The 20,661-nt window shown below is 61.0% G+C and overlaps 6 protein-coding genes across 6 annotated transcripts; all 6 read left to right on the top strand.

The window, feature by feature from the left end:
- Nucleotides 1–4,152: 4,152 nt before the first annotated feature.
- On the top strand, nucleotides 4,153–7,422 carry LDBPK_120410 (hypothetical protein, unknown function; the record flags this gene model as incomplete). Its single annotated transcript, XM_003859110.1, has 1 exon — nucleotides 4,153–7,422. The coding sequence occupies one exon, from the start codon at nucleotides 4,153–4,155 to the stop codon at nucleotides 7,420–7,422; it is 3,270 nt and encodes a 1,089-aa protein (XP_003859158.1).
- A 1,514-nt stretch (nucleotides 7,423–8,936) lies between these two features.
- LDBPK_120400 (hypothetical protein, conserved) lies at nucleotides 8,937–10,892 on the top strand (the record flags this gene model as incomplete). Its single annotated transcript, XM_003859109.1, has 1 exon — nucleotides 8,937–10,892. One exon carries the CDS (start codon nucleotides 8,937–8,939, stop codon nucleotides 10,890–10,892), a length of 1,956 nt encoding a protein of 651 aa, XP_003859157.1.
- A 1,053-nt stretch (nucleotides 10,893–11,945) lies between these two features.
- Nucleotides 11,946–13,949, top strand: LDBPK_120390 (hypothetical protein, conserved; the record flags this gene model as incomplete). Its single annotated transcript, XM_003859108.1, has 1 exon — nucleotides 11,946–13,949. One exon carries the CDS (start codon nucleotides 11,946–11,948, stop codon nucleotides 13,947–13,949), a length of 2,004 nt encoding a protein of 667 aa, XP_003859156.1.
- Nucleotides 13,950–14,790: 841 nt separating this feature from the next.
- Nucleotides 14,791–15,000, top strand: LDBPK_120380 (hypothetical protein, unknown function; the record flags this gene model as incomplete). Its single annotated transcript, XM_003859107.1, has 1 exon — nucleotides 14,791–15,000. One exon carries the CDS (start codon nucleotides 14,791–14,793, stop codon nucleotides 14,998–15,000), a length of 210 nt encoding a protein of 69 aa, XP_003859155.1.
- Nucleotides 15,001–16,865: 1,865 nt separating this feature from the next.
- On the top strand, nucleotides 16,866–17,351 carry LDBPK_120370 (hypothetical protein, conserved; the record flags this gene model as incomplete). Its single annotated transcript, XM_003859106.1, has 1 exon — nucleotides 16,866–17,351. The coding sequence occupies one exon, from the start codon at nucleotides 16,866–16,868 to the stop codon at nucleotides 17,349–17,351; it is 486 nt and encodes a 161-aa protein (XP_003859154.1).
- A 1,649-nt stretch (nucleotides 17,352–19,000) lies between these two features.
- LDBPK_120360 (hypothetical protein) lies at nucleotides 19,001–20,233 on the top strand (the record flags this gene model as incomplete). Its single annotated transcript, XM_003859105.1, has 1 exon — nucleotides 19,001–20,233. The coding sequence occupies one exon, from the start codon at nucleotides 19,001–19,003 to the stop codon at nucleotides 20,231–20,233; it is 1,233 nt and encodes a 410-aa protein (XP_003859153.1).
- Nucleotides 20,234–20,661: the final 428 nt, after the last annotated feature.

Genomic DNA, 20,661 nt, shown 5'->3' with positions numbered 1-20,661 from the left:
GCATCCCGTCGTGTATTCCTTGTGCTGTCACCATAGTTGATTTCAAGTTCGCCGCTGCCATTTTGGATTTTTTTTTTCGCTTGCTTGCCAGCGTTCATCATACAAACCTCTCGGCTCTTTTGCATGCTGTTTTTGCTCCGATTACCGTATCGTTACCGTCTTCTTCCTCGGCACATGCCTGTCCCTGTCTGTTTGTCTCTCGCAGCACAGTACGCCCTTGTCCCCCTCCCCCACCCGAACTCTCTAGAGCGCGAGGCCCGCTTGCTTGCGTTTCCGACCCTTTTTTTTTTCGGTGGAGTTTAGTTCTTTGGAGCGTTTCCCCGGTGCTCTCACCATGTCTGTGCTGCTCTCTTCGAACAAGCAAAACAACAACATGTACGCCCACATATATGCACACGAGCGGCGCAGAGGGAGAGGGACGCGGATGCTAATGGATATGCGATCGCCCTTTTAAGTCTTCCGCTCTCTCTTTCCCACTCTTTTTGATTTGCATGTGCTATTTCATTGTTGTTGTGCTTCTGCTGCATGTGTGCGTATCGGATTCAGGCTCACTTGTTCCGTGTTTTTGTTTTGTTGTCGGCTTTTTCCCACCTTTATCGGCTTCTTAACCAGTCGCCCTGTGCTATCTCATGCACATGCACACGTAGATATGTGTACACGCATCGGGTGGCGGAGTACAAACCACCCTCTTCCTTTCTCTCACTCTCTCCTTTCAGACCCCGAATCTGGGCAGGCGTGTGCGTGTATGTGTGCACGTTCTCGCTCATGTCTCACGATTCTCCTTTCTTGCTTTTTTATATGTTCGCGTTTTTCTTCGTTTTTCTTCCTCGTTCATGTTCCGTCGATGCGCCTCCGCCTCCCCGCTTTTCTTTCTCTGGTGGTTTTCTTGTCTTTCCTAACTCTCTGGCTGCTCGCCTGCACTTGACCGTTCGTATGTTCATCGTCGGAGACTCGTTCGTTGGAGGTCGGTGTGAAGGTGCGTTGTGCCGCCGATCTCTCTCTTCCTCTCTCTGCATCGCGCTTTTTCTTTTTTTTTTCTTGTGTGTGTGTGCTTGTGTGCTGGCAGTGCGTTTCTCGGATAGCTGTTCCGCTGTCCCAGGTGCGTGAGCTACGCAAGCCGCAGAAAGCGAGTGCGCGTTGAATCCATCGTGCTCAAGGACGCGCGTTACGCATGCCAACGACACCCGCGCCAATACACATGTGCGCACTCACGCATCCCCAAAGAAGCGCAGGCTCCACAGCGCACATCTACTACGGCCATGGCGGCTTCTGCTGCTGCTGCTGCTGCGACCACGGCGACTGTGCGGGTCGAGTGCTACCTCTCAATGATTCTTGTACACCTTTCTTTATACGTCCTGACTATCCTTTCTCTTCATTGTCTTTTTTAGCCGTGGTAGCAATCCTTTGGCGATGTGTATGGTGGGACATGGTGCACTGCCGAGGTGCTGCTCACACTTGGCCGTCTTCTGCCGGTGGCAGTGGGGGGGGGTGCTCTTGGTTGTGCTGCTGACCCGGCAATTTTTGTTTTGCGGTCTTGGTTGTGCCTTCTTTGTCGTTTTCTATGTTTCTCTGTTTTCACTCAGCTTCACGGCTGAGTTGCTGCAGAGCTGGACACATTTGCAGACTCAGACACGCGCATGCTTTCTCTCACACACACAGACACGCTTTTACTCTCTTTCTATACATAACAATTCGTTCACTTTTCACTCTGCATCTTCTTGTGAGGCGGTGCCGGTGTCCAAATCGACTTTCCCACCTTGCCCCTCTGACGGACCGGTGCTACCTGCGCCATGAACCGAGGCATCGAACCCCTCTCTCTATCTCTGTTTGTGTGCGTCCGCGTGTGGCGTACATCTGGACTCGTTTTTAGGTGTTGTGTGGAGTCTTGCTCTCCTCTTTCGTTTCCTGTCTTTTAATGTGCACCTCTTTTATTCTTTTCGGCACGCCCACAAGGCTGCCCCTCCGCTTTACGTTCATTCTCCTCAGTCCGATGCTGCTGCTGCTGCTCTCATTTCATCTTCCGTCTCCGTCACCGCACAAGGGGCTGTGACCACCACCACGGCCGCTCCTCTGCTTGTTCGCCTCTCTTCCTTCATCTGTCTCATATTTCTCCCGTTCGGGTTTCTTCTGTTTTGGTTTTCGCTGTTTGCTTCATCGATAGGCGCTTCAGTGGATGCGTGTGCATATACCGCATGACTAGTATGTGAATAGGTGTGCGTAGGTGACTCTATACCATGTGTCGATGAGTGTATGTGTGCGCGTCCGATGGAGATGCCTCTGTCTCCCTTTTCCTCGTCCCTCGTTCAACCAGCAAACCCTCTCCCCATTGCTCACCGCAGCCTCAGAGAATCCTGACCTTCTTCTTGGGCGACAGGAGTGGGTCTGCCGTGGCCAAAAATGCGCAGTTTTGTTTTAGATTTCATTGCTTTCCTCTGCAGCCAGTGGGGCGTCGACGGCAACCAGTCATTCGTGGACCATGCACACGCCCACCTTCACGCCTCTACGCGAGGCTCGCCCTCTTTTCCTGCTTCGAAGTTCTGCCTGAAGTGCGCCTAGGCCTCAGGTACTGACGGAACACACACACACACACACGTGGAAGAAGGCCCATATGAGAAAATGACGGAGCGAGAGAAAGAGCAAGGCTTGGGTCGTGGAAAAGGAGGGAAGGGAGATGGGGTGACGGTAGTGGTGGCGGCGGCACAGGAAACGGGCTATCCCCTCTTGGCGTACTTGTCGCTATGCCAACCCTCTCCCCCTCTGTCTCTTTACGAGAAGAGGCGCACCACCCAACACCTCGCACGTGACGGAGGATGGCTCTTCGCAGCTGGGATGGACGTGGGTGCTTTTTTCGTTTATCTAACGAACTGGCGTCGCACTTGGCAGATAGCGAGGGCGAGGTACGCTCTTTGCGTCAGATCGTGTGCGCTGTTTAGGCTGCGTCGATGCCCCTCACCCCCCCCTCTCCCAACCGAAAGGGCGCCCAAACAACATAATAAGCGAAGACATATCGATCGCCTTCGTGACTGCGGTCGCGAAAGGGGTGGGAGATGCGCGTTTTGGACGGCGCGAAGCGGCCGCCTCGTCCTCACTGTATCCCTGTATCATGTCAGACATCACTGACTGCGCCTCTCCTGCTTGCGTGCTCCTTAGACGAATGGAGACACGAGCGTAAACATGCACACACAGATGCAGCCCTTGTCTGCAGCGTCTCACATCTCTGTCACTGCATCTCTCCACACTTCACGTGTGCTCTTTCCTATCTCATTCTCGAATCGTGTGCGTCTTTGCGTCCCTTCTGTCGGCCCGCCACACCCGTCATCGCCACGGATGCCTCATAACTGTTGTTTTCTTTTTATTTGTTGTTCTCTTGGCGTTGGAAGTTACCGCGCCACCCTCTCCCACGCTCTCGACGCGTCCGCTAACACAGGAGAGCCGCAGCAGCCGCAGCAACGGAAATAAGTCGTCCAAGTAAGGCGTTGTCGCCGCGAGTAGACGGGGGTGGGGAGCCTTTCCCCTTATTTTTCCCCTTTTCATCTTTTCTTGTTCGTTATCGCGTCTCCTCGTGCGCCGGCACAGCGGTCGTGGCCTCGTTGTCGCGTCGCTCTCTCCTGCTTTTCCATTCTTTTTAGCCCTCCATGGTTATTGGTCGTGAACCTTGCATTACGGACCCCGCCTGCCGCAACAAAGGACAGACACCAAAGAAGCTTGTGAACGCTAACCGCACACACACACACACACACACACACACACACGCACACGCAGGGACTGCTTCGTGTTTCGTCTTGGGCCTTTCTTCCCACATACATACACACACATACACACACACACACACACACACACACACACACACACACAGAGTCTACGTGCAGATCGGGCCGTGCACACACACGCGCCGCAGCGGAGCTACACCTTTCAAAGGCTTGCCACCTCCCCTTCCCTACCTTTTTCTCAGCCGTTGCTGTGGGCTAAATGCCGAGGAAAGAGTCTGGTGCTAGCCGCTTCGTCAACATGAGCGCACCGGCTCCGAACTCCGCCTCCGGTGCCAAGGGGTCGGCGCCGCCCACCCCGACAACCGTGCGCTCCACGCCTGCACGTCTGCCGCACCGCCCCATCTCCCCGTCTGTGGGCTCGTTGCTGCAAAAGGGGCTGACAATGTCTTCGACATCTGTGGCGTCGCTCTCCTCGCAGCGTGGAAAGGCGACCACCACGACGAACACCACCACAACGCGGCCCGCGGCGGCACCAGCATACCCATACGACGCAAACACAAAGGCGCTCGAGGCGTATCTCCCTCGCCTCCAGGCCGCTGCAAACCGCGCCAGCCCAGTGGCACCGTCCACGGCACAAAAGCCACTGCCGGAGGGCAGTGCGAAATCTCGCTATCTACCGTCATCATCCTTGAAGGTGTTTACAGTCGCCGGTGCGGCTGAGCCTGGTGTGCGTGCCGCACGCTCGCGAAACGATCATCGCACCTCCCCTGTGCGGGGTCGCGCTACTCTCGGTTCATCTCAGCAGCGCACGAATTGGGGTTTTGAGACGCTGGCGGAGGAGAGGGACAGCGAAGATGACCAGCAAGCCCGATCACCCCTGCGTACGCTCGCAAACCTGCCGCAGCGCACGCAGGAGTTGTGCGAGGACCTCATAACTCTCGATTCGCTTGTCGAGGCGGATGAAGCTTTCTTGACCGCACAGGAGGACATGGAGGCGCGCATGATGGCGTTGCTACAGTCGTGGCGCGAGGCGGCGGCGGAAGGCGACTCGCGAGGTGGAAGCCGACGACCCTCTGGCGTTTATGCTCTCGCTACTGCGTCGACTCCAACCGCTGCTGGCACACAGCTGGGCGACCCGGTCGCTAGCAGCAGCGGTGGCGGCGGCGGCGGGGGCACGCAGCGTGTCCTGCAAGACTTCGACGAAGCTCGTGACCGCATCACTCTCTTGGAGAAGTTGCATGAGGAGCTCACAGAGATGGAAGGGCAACATCGCGAGCTCCAGCGCCGCTACGTGGTGGAGGGCTCGCCGCTGTCGGCGCTGGATGAGCTCTGCGCGCGGCTGGACGATGAGGACGGAGAAATGCGCGAAAACGGCGATGAGGCACGCTGCGCTGAAGGCTCGGAGAAGGCTGGCTGGGGTGCCCATAGAGACGGCCGATCGAAGGCGCGACAACGGCAGGAGCTCGATGTGGCGCGGGCCGGACTAGCTGCCTGCCGTCTTCTTGCCGACCGACTGCGCTCTCGTGGCATGATGATCGTCGACCGTCTCACGGACGAGCTCCTCTGCATGCGTTCCGACGTGGCGCGACATGACTGGACGGCGTTGCAGTCGTCGACTCCCCTGACCCGAATGGACCGTGCGGTGCCCCTAGACGCGCGCGATGACAGCCCCATCTCTGGCACCTCGATCAGCTGGTGCACGTCGCTCTTCCCGCCACCGCTCCCGGTGGCGGCGGTGAGTCGATGCGGGAAAGGCAGGGCGCGCCTTTTCGCGAACAGCAGTGCGCATTATTTTGTCGAAGCGGCTGGACGCACGCACGGCAGCGACGGCGATGAGTCGGACCGTTCCAAAGCCACTGTGACGTCCACAGAGACGCCAGAGTCCTTTGTTCTTCGCGTGCAAGTGCCGGTCTTCGCATCCGCCACACCGCCTGCCTTGGTGACCTCCTTGCCAGCTGCCGTGACGACGACCGCGGAAGGTGCAACGGCCACCACAGCAAGTTTTGCGTCCCGTGTCAGCGGTGATGGTCTTCATTCCTCGAACTCAGCGGAGAGGATGCGAAGGCGGTCAAGCGGAGCCACGCAAGCACTGTCAACGGCACCGCCCACCACTGTCTCAGTTATCGCCACTCCTACCCGCTACGCTCTTGTCCAGCTGTACGAATGCTGCCGTGAGGGGCTCGCCGCAATGCTCACTCGACTCTGTGCGCTGCGTACCCGGCGCTCCAAGGAGGCGGAGCTGCTTCAACAAGAGCAGAGTGCGATGGATGTGTATGATCCTGCGGCAGACGACCTTGCTGCCCGGTGCGCGGCGCTTCTTCGCTACGTGGCTCAGCTGGACGAATGGGCTGGGGAGGTGCTGCAGATGGATCAAGTGCTCCACGAGCGCGTTAAGTTGCCATTGGATGCCGCCCTGCAGACCTGTGAGCGGGTGCGTAATCAGCTGCTGGAGGTGCTGAAGCAGCGGCTGGAGGACGAAGAGGGGCACCACAATGAACGCGCCGCGGCAGCGGCGGATGCCGAGGAATACGGCGGTGAAGCGGATGACAGAGGCGGACATCATCTGCCGCATGAGCGGGTGTGCGATGACAACAGCGAGGAACTGCACGCATTGCCAGACGAGGGCGGCGAAGGGGATGTCAGCGATCAGCGCCGGATGTCGGGTTCGATCGGCGACTATCGGGCGCATCGAGCTACTCAGCCGCCTACGAGGGCGTCATGCGGCGCCGCGCCACCCACCGCCCTGCCGCGTGCGTCCGCTGCATTCATTGGGATGCTCGAAACGCTCTTGCAGGACCAGCAATCCGCTGGCGAGGCCCTCCGTGCCACCGCAACGGCCTTCGCTGGAGGCACGTCCGGGGGCGAGCGGGAGCTGGACACTGGCGAGCACTGTGGAAAGGACGGTGAGCCAAGTGAGGAGGCACCGACGCCTGAGCAGGGGTCGTCGGTAGCAGAGGGGCACAATGAGGGCCCCCGCGCGCTGGTCGGTTTAGAAACTGCGCCAGAGGCGGAGCCCGTGAACACGCCATCCGCGGCCCACTCGCACAGAAAGACAGCGACGGTGGCGGTCGGCAAAGCGAACGCGAGCGAGGCGGCTAACACCCAAGCCGATGGACCGAGCGAAGGCGTCGACGCCGGTCACGTTGCCGGCCGTCGCCGCCATCGTGATGATAGCGAGGACGAGAGCGAAGACACTCCCTCGCATTCCGTGCTGTCCCAAACCGCTGAGCGAAAGCATGCGCATACCTTGGACCCCACCTCGACGGCAGCGCCGCCGCATGAGGTTACCGTCTACATCTCGTCAACATCTTGCTCTGAGTTGGGGGAAGAGCTTGGGGAGGACGTGGGCGTGAGGCAGAGTGCGGTTCAGACTCAGGGAGGAATGCACCGACTAGCGAAGATGCTGGAGCCTGAGCCCGACGACAGCGATGGCGACGACGATGTCTCTGACTCCGATAGCGGCGACGATTCTCGGAACAGCAGAGAAGGCAATTTAAATCCCACGAACCAGCGCCAGCGGTACGCTCTCGGCAGTGGTAACGGGCTAGGGGAGGGGCTTCGCGCCTTCTTCTCCGCTGTGGTGCGCCGCGCCATGAGCTTCGACGACAGCGATGACGACGCCGATGAGACTGAGATGGCGATGCCTTTTCAAGGACGGCAGCACGGCGGTGCATCGCCGCTGCCTTCGCACAAGCGTGCCCGCCGCGAGTAGCAAGCCATGTTGAATGCCAGCAAGTGCTGCTCTGTGCACGCCTGCTCACCTAATACTGCGGCGTTTTGGTGGGGGCAGGGCGGCAGATTCGAAAACAGCAACAACGGCATAGGGACCGGGCGTGTGTGCGTGTGCGTGTGCGTGTGCTTGTGTGAGGGTGAAGGGAGTAACGCTCGTATGGCGGTGCGTGCGTCTCTTCCTCCTCCCTCCATCCTCTTCCTTTATCCTTCCGCCCCTCCGCTCTTCTGCCGCCTTTTCTGCTCTCGCCAGCGCCGTGCGAACACGCGCCACGGCGGCACACTCCTCTTCATGTTCTCCTTTTTCTACTAAAGAAGTATTTTTCTTTTCATCTGAGTCCTCTTATTCACTTGTTCGGCGATTGTTTGGAAACTGTCGTTGTCGTTGCCATCATCGCCGCCAATGCCTTGGCGCACACGCTTGCGGTGCTTTTGGTGCTGGCGCTGTGGCTGCCCTCTTGGATACTCGTCGATTTTGTCTGTGTGTGGGCGTTCTTCTTTTTCGTCTTCGCTTGCTAGAGACTTCACCCCCCCGTCTTCTTCTTTCCTTTGCGTGTGCAATGTGCGCAGACTCACTTCCCTTTTATCATATCTGATCGTCGGAAAGCATGAAAGGGGACAGTATTGACCTCCCCCTTCCCTCCCCTTCCCTTCCCTTCCCTTCCTCTGTTTCCCAGTGGAGGTTGTCAGTGGCGTCTCCAGCCAGTCTTCTTCTTTCATGCGGCCTTGCTTCGCCCGTGCTCGTGGGTTCGCGCCTACACGTGTTTCGGTTCTTGGCGTCCTGTTTTGCTCCTGTCCTTTGGTCTGCCCCCCTCCTCCTCCATGTCTTTCTTTCTACTTTCTTCATCCGCCACAGGGCAGCGACTGTTCCGGCACACGCTTCTCTTTCCTTCGTGCGTACTGTGCTCTTCTGTCTTGTCGGGACTCCCTCACGCCAACACGCACACGCGCCCTCACGGCGGCACACCTACCCACCCACACACACACGTGTGCACGCGAAGGGACACACTACAAAATTTGTGTAGAAAGAGAACCGAAAAACAGCCAATGGAAGACAGAAAGAGGGCGCCCGTCACGTTGTGGGTCGTGACGGGCGCCCCTCTTTCCCGCGCTCACTTGCTGCGCACGTGCTTCTTGCCCGCGCGCTTTTCAAGCCAGTGTGTGAGTGAGTGAGTGAGAGAGGAGGGGCGCGTGCGCTTTTTTTTTCTGCACTGCTGCTGATCGTGCCTCGGTAGCTGCCTGTGCAACATACACACACGCGCGCAGTGGATGCTTTCCTGTGCAGCTGATGCATGTGGGCGACGGCCACGATGGCGTCCTTGTGGTGGCTTCTCGTTCGCCTATGTCCGTCTACCTTTGCCGTGCTTCTGCCCTCTTCTCGTTTCTCCTTCCGCCCCTCTTGTCACCCTCCCCATACACCACGTACATGCGCGCGCACCTGCTTTGCAGTGGCAGGATACTGCTAGCACACCCACGTAAAACCCAAGCACGCGGCCAATGAAGCGGAGAGTACTTCGCGCGCACGCTAATAAGCGCTGCCTGCGCATCTTGTCCGCTTCGCATCTCATTCAAACATCGTCTTCTTCCTTTTTGTCCTCGGCGGCCAGCGGCGACCGTGGCTACGCTGTCTTGTGCGATGCGTCCTTCCTTCGAGCGGTTCTCCTGTCGTACTGGCAGGCCAACGCGCCTGCCATATGGCGCGAGGCTCGTCGCCGCAAGCTGCGTAAGGCCGCCGCTGTTACCAGCGCAAGCGAGTCCACGCGCGCGGGCGTGTCGTCGGAGATTCCAGCGCCACTTGCGGCGGACAAGATCGCAGCGGCCACCGCGGCCAGCATCGCACGGCTGCCGTTTGGTGACTTGCCGGCGCTCTCCCCTCATGCCTTCCTTGTGGCACTGCTGTGCGACGCTTTTCAGGGTGAGCGTGGAATCCGATCGGTGAGCGACAACTCTGCAGCAGCTGTGGCGGCCGCGACGCCACCTGTCGACTTCACCTCAGCTTCCAAGTTTCACTGCTACTGCTTACCGGAGACCGTGGCGGCCCTCCACCGCATGCGCTATCACGGCCCAACCTCGGCAGTCTCCGCGACGGCCTTGGCGAACCCGTGCCCGCCAAACTCGAGTGTCGTCGACGCTTCGTTGACCAGAGCGCAGAAGAAGAGCGGCGCCAATTCGAAGCGGCAGAGACCACCCACTCCTCTGCCGTCGACAACGTCGCCGCGGTCGGAGCAGCACCATCGGATGACCGAAACGGAAGCGTGGCTGTCTGCGTCGTTTGGCAACTTAGCAACGATGCGCGACAGCAACGGCGACGGCGTCGGCGCGCGACGGCACGCTGGGCCGTCCCCCTCCTCCGCCGCCTTCCCGCTAACATTCCAGGAGGTGCCGGCGGCGGTGGTGAACCACCTGCTGAGCCGCATCACGCTGATTCAGTCCGAGGAGCAGCGGCATCGTGATGCTGTCGCCGTTGAGAGTCCTGAAGTAAGCAGGTCGCCGGAGATGGCCGACGGTGCCCCGCTACCCACGCGCAACGAGTGCAGGGCCATTGGTGAGTTTATGCTTGCTAACGATAGCCTCCTCGGTCGTGGCCCACGTGAGGGCGTTGACGCCTCTGCGTGTGACCCGAGTGCTCTGCGACTGGCCTCGATGCCGTTGTTTCGCGACCACCGCGTGGCGACGTACTCGCCACAGGGCGCCGCGGCAAAGCGCCGCCGCCGGCGCCGCAGGAACCGCACGGCCGCCGGCGGCGGCGATGACGTGGGCGAATTACCGAGTCTCGCTACGGCGAATGCAGCGCTTGCAGGGCCGCAAGAAGCGCGAGGGAACGGTGCCAGTGCGACCCCCTCCACCACATCACGCCCATATTCTCCCCGCACATTCTTTGTGGCTACGCAGAGCCACGACGTGCGACGCCGTCTCGCGGCCGTGACACCACTGCTGCGATTGACCACAAACCCAGATGCGCTGTGGATTGAACAACGAGGAACGGCGTACCAGTATGGTGAGGAGGGCGCCGAAGCTCGACGACCACATATAGGCATGAAAGGGCCGGGTAACTGCTCCTCATTGTCTGTGGCGGCCGCAGCGTCTTCACGGGGCGGCCGGGGAAGCAGTGAGCCTGGGCCGTCACGGTCTGCGAGATTCTCCCACACGCTCTCGTCCCCGCATGCGGCTACGGCGACCACGACGGTGATCGCAGCCGCGCCGCAGCTTTCACGAGCCGATGTCGCCTTCATGAAGCACCTTGGCACCGCGGCTGAGGTGCCACTGCCGGCAAAGCCCTCTCATCATCCGCACCCGCAGGAGCAGCAGCAGCTGCAGCCGCGCGCGTCGCCGGCATCCGACAACGGAGTGAGCGACAGGGCACCGGCAGACCGAAAGCGGCGACGCCAGAAGGGGCAGAATCCGCTGTCTATGAAGAAGAAGCAGAGGCGAGAGGTGTTCCGCGCCCACTGAGTTAAAGTGGTCCGCCTCTGGCCGTCATCTGCATCTCAGACGCTCACGCACGCGTTCCCCGCCGCCTCATCTGTACGCAGTCACCGCCGGCGCGTGTGCTGTATCGTGTGTGCGTGCGTGCGCGCGTGTGTATTGTTGTGCCGTTACAGCCTCACTTCGCACTTGCGGCTGCTTTTTCTCGTCCCTCCCTCGCGTCTATCGCTCTTCCTAGTCCCGAACTGCTGCGCTTCTTCTCCACGCGGAGGGGTCGTCGGCGAGGACACCCGAGAGGGCGCTTACAGCGCCGCATATGCGAGCGAAATGTGGACCAGGGAGGGGGAGGGGCTTCCTTCGACATCGACCCAACCTCGTCTGCGTGACGGCGTCGTTCGTTTACGCTGATAGCAACGACGTAATAATCAAAAAAAAACGAGGAGGATCAGCATTGCGTGCCGCTTCCAGGTGCTTGGTGTGTGGTGGTGGTGGTGTGCTCGCGCATGAAGCAAGAGCAGAGAGAGAGAGGACGAGAGATCGGCGGACGAAAGGCGTCGAAATCGTCTTCGCTTGCCGGCCCACACATCAGTGGTGTGACGAAAGCCATGGCGCTCACTCGTGATACGACGTCATCGACCCCTTCCCACGCCTCTCTCCCCACTCTTCCCCTTTTGGCGGATGGGCTTGCCGTTGTCTGCGACCGGCATCTAGAGATGTGCGTGTTGGCCTATGCGTGTTTGTCTGTGTCTCCCTCTGTCTCTTTCACGTGCGCGCGCACGTCGTCCCCCCCCTCTTTCTCTCTCTTCCCTCTGCCAATGACATGGAAACGCGCGCCTGCGAAGAAGATCAAGCGAAAGGCAAGACCTGCACACCAAACCAGTTTCGGCCTGCAGCGCTGCATACATACATACCGCGGCGGTGGCCACATCTACTCCCTTGCCATCCCTTCCCCCTAAAGCGATGCCACGCTCCTCCTCCTCCTCTAGCTCCGTCGTGGACGCCGCTTGTGGTGGTGGTGGTGGTGGCTCTGCCGCCACTCCTGTTGCCGGCAGCGCGCACAACGCGGTATCTCAGACGGCCATGATCCACTTCAAGGATGCGGTCGGCATGCTGTGGTATGCACTGCTCCTGGCACAAGAGTCGCACCAGGAGCAGCAACGCCAGCCGATCTGGAGCAGCGTGAAGTGCACCAAGGAAGATATGGCGCTGAAGAAGGGTACAGCAGCAGCTGTGGAGGGTCATCGCCAGCGTAGTGGGGATGTCGGCGGCGGCAGTGGCAGTGACCCCAAAGGCGGCGCCGGTGCCTCCATTCCCGCCGTCTCGCCTTCGACTTCGACCACTGTCTCACTGTCGACCGCGGTGCAGCGGAGCGACTGCGAGTTTGACAGGTGGGGAGACGTGGACTGGACGCTGCTTGCCGCCCACGTCTACGCTCTGACGAGAGAGCTGCACAGTGCTCGTGCACTCCACCGCGTCGTTGCGGAGGATATTTATAAGGGGGCATACAACGGTGATCGAGAGGCAATGTGCGCGGCGTGCGCGCTGCAGCATGCCGAGATGCTTGCCTTTTACGCCAAGGAGGTGCAGGAAGAGGAGGAGCGTGCCGCGACGGTACGGCTTCAAACGCCGTTGATTATCAGTGCTGGCATCGCCGGCGGCGGCAGCAGGCTGACAGGCACGGCCGGCGTGCTGCCAATCGACTCGTTCCTGGCGCCCTCATCATCGATGGCGGGGGCTCACGCAGCACGCCTTCCAGTTACGGCGGGCATACAAGGCCCAGCATCCTCTTTGCACAACTCTAGCAGCGGTGATGGCAGTGCCGCACCTGCCTTGCCGCCTACGCGTCCCGACGCCGGAGCGTCTTCGCTGCCCCCGAAGCAGTGGGGCGGAGCTTCGACGATGCCGCGGGCAGCCGGCGTATCTCACCCTGTCAGCCCTTATCCGAGCGGAGCTAAGCAGACGACGACAGGCGAGACAATCGCGGATGTGCGCGTGGCCGGCTTGCACGCGTCTGCGGGGGCGACTACTGCTACACGCGCCCCAGGCTCTTCGCCACCCCCTTTCCAACGCGACAGAGATGTCGTTGGATTGCATGCAGCCGGCGGGACGGGCAGGGCGGTTTCAACGGACGACGGGCAGTTGTCAGTGCTACCGCCACACACACGGCTGGGAAGTGTTGCTGGCGTCCCGCAGCACTGCGGCCACGCCGTGGCTGATCAGAGTGCAGCCATCTCCGGAGAATCGCTTGACACGAGCGTAGCGCACAAGGGCGACCACACCGTACTGCCTTCCACGACGCAGCCGCCGTCGCCGTTCGAGCCGGATCTCCTTGACGCACCATGGTATGCGCTCTGGTGCTCCTTGCCATCTCCACAGGCCCGCGCTCAGCTGCAACTACTGCGCTACGCCACCCCGCTCCCTCTTGAGGACTTCTCCTCGCTGCTGGAGCAGTTCTTCCTGGTGGATGGAGCTGATGACTTTCTTTCCCCAGTGCATGCAGCCACCATCATGGAGTTCGCCGGCGTGCGCTCTGGCCCCTACAGCACCATCGTGCGTTCTCCTCTAAGCCTCGCCGAGGTGCGTCGCTACATCTCTGAGAGCCACCGCCAATACGCGCGTGCAGCCATGACCGTGCATGCGAACCATGCAGAGGGAGTTGCCAGCGTCGAGGCAAGGTCTCGCCCTTTACTTGGCACACCTTCGCCGAACCCTGCATCAGCACTGGCCAGGTCCTCCGCACTGGAGACGTCGTACGCTGCCGGCAGCGGCAGCGGTTTTTCGGCTACGTCAATGCCGACCGCTACCAAGGTTGAATACCGCGGCTTGCGGCGCGGAGGTGCTCCGTCGGCAAGCGCACTCGGCAGCGACGTCCGCTCCCTCCTGGACAGCGCCGCAAGCAGTGAGAGGCGCATTCTGACACTGGCAGAGTTGGAGCGCAGTATTTGGCACGTGGCAGCCAACTGCGTTGTCTTCAACGCACCAGAGTCCCGCTACCCCCGCACCGCGCGGCACTTTGCGGCGGCATGCGTCGCAATCATGACGCGGTACTGCGAGAAGCAACTGGCTTCCTTCTTCATCGCTTGACATCTCTGCCTGTCTGTTGCCCACGCGACCGTTAAGCGCAACACTTACGATGGGGGTGAGGGTCTCCGGGATGTTCAAGTGCGCCTGTGCGCACACTCGTGCCTGTCGACGCAATCACGTCTGTTCTTTGTTCGCCTTTCTGTGTGTCCTCCCTCCTCGCACTCCCCCCCCCTCTGTGCGAGAGAGGGCAGAAGTCCCTTACATCAGACATGCGCAACTCGGCGTTGTTCGCTGTTCTTTTTTTTCGTCCCCGCTGCCGCCGCTGCGCTCACGCGGCGCACGACGTTATGCTCTCGCCCGTATCTGTGTGAGTGCGGATCGGCATTTGAGTGCACATCGTTGTCTCTCTCTCTCTCTGCGTGCGCGCAGGCGTGTGGGCATTGCGCCTGTCAGTTGCACTTGCCCGCATGCGTCCGACTCGGCAGCGCCGTTCATGATGCAACCTATTCTTCCTCCTCGTCAACTCACCCGATCTTCTCAGCACTGCGCGGCAGGTGCAGCACACGCGCCCTGCCACCCTTCCCTCTCTCTATGACGAACAAAATGAAGCGCCGACTGCCCACTAACACGGCACTGCACCCGCCTGACCCCTCTGCCCTCCCTTAACACTCCGCCATCGCACCACGGCGATGCACGTGACCTGCCTGTGCGCCGCTGCGTCGGCGTTCTACATCCCGATGATGAGGTTCGTGAGCGCGAGCGCGCGGAGGGCTTCGGGCCCGAAGATCCGGTCGATGAACTTCGAAAACCCCGGCTGATTGTGACAGAAAAGGGCGTCCGCGGGTCCGGGCTGCTGGACGCCGTGGTTGCGACGCTAAGGAAGGACGCTGGAACCACAAGCATGACAGTGCTCGGCGACGTGCAGCCGAACTCAACAGTGGCAAGCGTCTACAACGGGCGGAGGGTACTGAACGAGAGCGGGTGCGACTCGATCATCGGCCTCAGCGGCGTCTCTTCGCGGGACTCTGCGCCATGTCATTGCGCTGGTCGCACGCATACAAGCACTCGCAACCAGCAGAGACACGCGCCACGACGAGTATGGGCACCCTAAAGCATGTGAGAGCCGAAAGGCGGCAAGAACGGGGATGGAGAGTCCGTGAGCAAGACGAACAAACAAAGAAGGCGGCGAAGGCAAGCAAGCTGTAGGGAGTGCCGCCTCTAATCTTATCGACAGGGGGGGGTGACACGATTGCGCGCCTCATGCTGGTAAAATGGCATGTCGTGGCAAGGTGGGTGGGTGGGTGCGTCGGCGGGCCCTCCAGCACCCCGTCAACCTGGGCTTTGCCCTCTTGTGCTCCAAAATCTCCGAGTGGTGTGTTGGTGGTGGTGGTGAAGCGAGAGGCCAGAGATCGCGCACACGCGTTTAGGCTTTTGTGCAGGGTGGGCAAGCGGCAGCCGCCGAGAAAACGCATCATGGCGTTTTCTTAGGGTCCAGGGGACAAGGCCGTGAACTGCGGCCGCATGATCCAGCCACTCCCCCTACCTTCTTTCTCTCCCTTGCCTGCATGACCTCTTGCGTCTATCCTGTCCTCTGCTTGCCCAGCATGACAGCGGCAGTGCACGCGCCTCTCGGCTCGGTACAGTTTCTCCTCCCCTCTTTGTGAACATGCCCCGTCAGCAGCATGACGGTGGCAAACGCAGCATCGCCAACGGTAGTAGGGTAGAGAAGGCGAAGGAGCCGGCCGGCCGTGCGTGCGTGCGTGAGGGGGGTGGGTGGGTGGGCGGGTGATGCCCTCGTCGGTGCTTGCTGCTGTCTGACTGCCTGCCGTACCCTTGTGTTACACCGTCAGCGCGTTAGCGTAGCGTGCTGTGTTCATCCCTCTTTCGATCCAGGAAGGGTTGCGTCTGCCTGGCCGCGGAGCACTGAAGGGCCTGCTGTCTCTTTCTCCCCCTCCCTCATTCCCTACGGACACTGGAGTCCATGAAGGACACTTGTGTGCCTTGACGACCATTGGACCCGCCATGTGCGTGCCTGTCTGCGTGTCGGGGTTGTGCGTGACGCCTCGTTTCCTTTTCGGTGTCTGTGTACATCGACAGCGTGAAACGTTGCGTCGTCCCATCTGGGTGGCCCTCTTGGTGCACGCGCTTACTTGCGTGAGGGGATGGCGCACATGATCCGTTTGGCTTCTCACAGCTTCGTACCGCCGTCTCTCCCACATCCTGCTCTGCGTTCTGAAGCACTGTGATGCGTACAAGCGGGGTGGGGTGGAGATTCCAGTCCGAGCTGATGGTATTTTGGCTCCTTACGCTCGCACTGGTCATGATCCGGCAGAAGGATGGCTTGTGCACGCGATCATCTGAGGCAACAGGCACGCACCAACGGCACGCCCCTACGCGCGACGGTCAAAGGACGCGAGCGGTTTCGTTAGCAGAGGATCCAGCGTGCACGCACCCACACATACTCCTATGTGGGGTTTGTGTGGATGACGCCGCTATGGCGCACTGAACTGTTTAACGTTGTTCTTCTGTGGAGTCGCGCACATACTTCCTTTCTGCCTCGTGCTTGGGCCGATATGCGCAAGCGCGTGTGCGCAAGCGTCTCCGTCCTGCCTCCATGCGTCTTTTCCTTCTCGGCTGCCAAGTCTCTCTCTCTCCCTGTCCCCACCCCCGCTGCCTGCGTCTTTGCCTACATCGTATTCCTTCGTTGTCGCGCGGCGGCACAAAACACATCGCCTGCTTCCAGTTTTGTCTTTCGATTGGTTACCCGGGACTTGTGCGTCCAGTCCTCCGCCCCGCCCCGCCCTCTGCGCGTCAATCTGAGGCGGTGCTCTCCCCTACCGTTCTTTCTGTGCTGCAGTGCACCCCCTTTGAGGACACCGCCTCCTCGTATCGCTCCACCGGAGAAAGACGCAGCGGCTGAAGAGACGTGCGCGAACACAAAAAACGCAGCGCAGAGACCACTGGAGTTGGCTCATCATGCCGGTCTTCCACGCTGTCATGAGCGTGAAGGAGTCGGAGGGGGTCGAGCGTATCGCACCTGTCAAGAACCGCGCGTGGGGCTTGCGTTTTCAATGCGCCTCGTGCAACGAGGAGTCGGCTGGGATGATGTACGTCAACCAGACGGAGCAGCACGAGCGCGATGGCGGCATGCACAACTTCGTATCCAAGTGCAAGCTCTGCAAGGCGGACATCACGGCCGACGTGCTCCCTGTCCCGGAGGGCACCGGCTACTACAGCGCGGAGGAGGAAAACCCGGCCAACGTGATTGCGGCCTTCGAGGTGCGCGGTGGCCGGCCAGTGGAGCTGGAGATCGACAACCAGTGGATTGTTGTCACGGTCGGCGGTGGCTTGTTCGAGGATGTCGACCTGTCACAGGAGTGGTACGACTATGATGAGAGCTCGCAGGCGGCCGTGAGTGTGGCAGGCGTGTCGGTAGAGTTTGAGAAGTCGAAGAAGAAGTGAGGGAGGGATGGGTGTACGACGTGCTCGAGCTCTCCCTCTGCCAGCCTCGTCCTCTCTCTCACTCGGTGGTGGTTCTCTGTTTCTTCGCATGGCTTTCTCGGATCCGTACGCTGGTTCGAATCGGAGGCGTCGCGGTGCGCATATGGATGTGCGCGCTTCTCGACAGATGGACAGGAGGCAGAGGTACGTGTCTTCCGAAATCACATAGCTGCATGCAAGCGCCCGCATCGTTTTTCCTCTCCTCGTTTCCGTTTGTTTTGCGGCTGCCGCGGTGACGATGCGGCGCCTCGCCGCGCGGTGTCGTGGCATCCAGCGCACACACACATACACACACACATACACACAAACTCTGTGCGTGGGAAAGCCAAGCGGTCTCTCCCCTCCCCTCTTCACCCCCCCATCCCTGCCAATGCAGAGCCACTTCCGGTGGTGACAGGGCTAGGCCCCCTACGGCGTAGGAGGAGGGGGGGGAAGGGCAGCGCGATGTATCGCCACTGGTCTCGGCGGCCAGGCCGTGGATGGCGGGGCGCCGGAGCGGCCTGTGACCGTGCACACGCTTGTGCCGCCCCATGTGATGGGCGAAGCGTAAACGCGACTCAAGCGTGTGCCCCACCCCCGGCCCTCACGCATCGCCTGCTGGTTGTGGGTAGAGTGTGAGGCGGAGGGGCCGTGCTCTCAGATGACGGAGTCGGGGCATTGTGCCGTGACACCTGCGCGTCTGCGGCTGCTTCGCACCACGCGGATGGGCTGCCTGTGACACAGGGCCGCGCAGGGGCTGTCGCGTGGCGCATGGCTGCATGCGGTGCGGAGCAGGGCCATGGGGCTCACGCTGCGAAGCGAATGTCCGTGCTGCCGTCTGAGCGGCGGCACCCGCAGTTGTAAAAGGAAAACGAATTTGAATGTGAGCACGACAACGTGCACATTCGTCTTTTACACACATCGCGGCTGACGTGTCTTTTTTTTCATTGAAGCACCTTAGCTGCGCGTGGGCGTTTGACTCGCCCTGCTGGTATTTTGTCCCTGATTGTATTTGTCGGGCATTGCGGCGTTGTCTGGTGCCGTGGTGCATCTCTCTCTCTCCTCGCTGAGGCGCTGCCTTGCGCTCGCGCTCACTCCCTTTTCCGCATGCTCTTCAGGGCTGCGCGAGGCGGTCGTCTGTTCTGTGAGGACACCGCAGCCGTGGTGCGCGCACACCCCCAACTTTCTCTCCGCTCCTTGTGTGTTATGGCTCTCCTCTCTTCAACACATGTCGCCTCTATCCTCAAAAAACGTGGTGCCCCCTCCCCCGCGCGCGGGTGTGCGAACGACTGAGGTGCGTTGAACGTGTGCGGACGCATGGAAGGACGCGCCGCACGCTCCGTAGCACTGGCATTAGAAAGGAACGCTGTGAGCCGTACAGCATTGCCGCAGAGAAGGACACACACACACACACACACACACACATACACGCAGACGGTTACAGAGCAGGTGAAGCTTGAGTGTGACGGTGCAGAGGGACGCCAACGTCGCTTCGCCTTACCGATCTCTACCTCCTTCGCACCCTGCAAGCTCCACTGGGGGGGGGGGGCAGCGGTAGTGCGGCAGCCTTCCTCCTACGACGCACTAGTCTGCATCGCAGCTGCTCGCGCCGGGTGTAAAGAACAGCCGCCATGTTCGCAGCGCTTTCATGGCTGCTAGACCTCGACCAAGGTCACGCGGCGTCCTCGTCGTCCACGTCCTCAAGGAGCAGTTACAGCGGCTCGTTGGACGCCGACGCAGGCGTCGAGACCAACCCGGCTGCCACCCATACCACCTTTTCCGACGCCGGTGGGCAACTTCTGGCGGAGTTGCATATTTCCTCTGTCGCGGCGGCGACACTTTCCCGGAGCGCCAGCGAGGCTGCCGCTCCTCCCCGCGGTGCCGTCTACTCCTCACCGCGGCATCTGGAGGAGTCTTTCGCGGACCTCGAGGCGCGCAAGGCCGAGCTTTTTGCCCCGTCCCCGTGCCAGGATCCAGCGGAGGATGCGGGTCTCGGGATGAGCTCCCTTGCAGAGCGAGGCGGAACGCCCGCGTCGCCGTTGTCGCGCAAGATTGTTCCATTGGGGAGCCTGCGCGCCTACGCCAATGAGACTGTGAGCCTGTCGCCGATCGCGTCTCCAGCCCCTGCGCCGGTGCCTGCGACAGTCGCCACATCGCTCGCGCCGGCATACGAGGATGAGCGGCTGCTTTTGGTGAGTGAGGGTGTGATGCTCTCGGCTCGCTTGTCCTCCCCCAGCCGCGGCGGACCGCGCGCGGCAGCCGAGCGAGCCGAGATTGCCAACAACAACGGCTCTGCAACGGGCGCGATTGGCGCGGGGGTGGCGGCGCCCACACAGCGATCTCGCATCCTTGAGTGGGACGGGGAAGTGCACGTGCGACCGCAGGCGAGTCCGCCTCCCGGCCTTAGTGCCAACCGAGGCGAACGCGCTGCTCGCAGCGGCACCGAGGCGCAGGAGAGGCGCAAGCAGATTGCTGATGCCGAGCCTGGGGAAGCGCGGCTCGTACGCGGTGCAATGAAGGCGGCGTTCATGGTTTCTACGACCCCGCACGCACCGACTCTCGGCACCGCCGCTCTCGCACCAGCTGCTGTGCCTCTGCACCCATCGAACCCTTTTCTCGGCACCACCGTCGGCGCCCGCGACGCGGCGGTGCGTGGCTACTCCATCGAGTGCATACACGACACTCCTGCGCAGGAGGACTCGGGTGTGGTGTACCTCGCCAACGGGTTGGTGACCGTGACGTCAATAGATGTCGATGATCTGCACCGGCAGGCGGAACAGTCTTCGCCACCGCTAACGCATCCGCTAGCAGCACAGTTGACGACGCCGTCTCGCACGAAACAGCCACAGTTTGACTTCTCTTGAGCGTGGCTGTTTGCCTACCCCTCTCCCTCTCTGTCCCCGCAAGAGATCCTTTTCATTTCTCCTTGCACTGACAACACGGAGCCACCAGGGCACTGCCAAAAGAGAAAGCACAAGAAACACCAGGCCGCACCTGCACTGTACTGTGCAGGACGCTGTGGGCAACACGTGGCCCCCCTCCCTAAACAGAGGCGACCCTCGCTCAAGGTGCGCTACCCAAGCTGTGCCGGACAGCTTCGCAGCCGCCCGCCTGCCCGCGCCCTTTCCTACGCAGCCATCCGCCCTCTTTCTCTCCTTGCTGGTTCTGCTGGCCGCCACCGCTCGTGGCGTGCCCCCCTCCCCGCCTCGGGAGGGGGGGGGCGGCGCGGCTGCTGTTGTCGGGCCCGCGGCCCCGCGGTTTTGGGCCCGGCGCCCTCGCCCTCTCTTTGGGG

This window comes from Leishmania donovani, chromosome 12 (assembly GCF_000227135.1).
Source record: "Leishmania donovani BPK282A1 complete genome, chromosome 12".
Lineage (NCBI taxonomy): Eukaryota > Euglenozoa > Kinetoplastea > Trypanosomatida > Trypanosomatidae > Leishmania > Leishmania donovani.
Note: the sequence above shows the minus strand (reverse complement) of the source record. Positions and strands in the feature narration are given on the sequence as shown.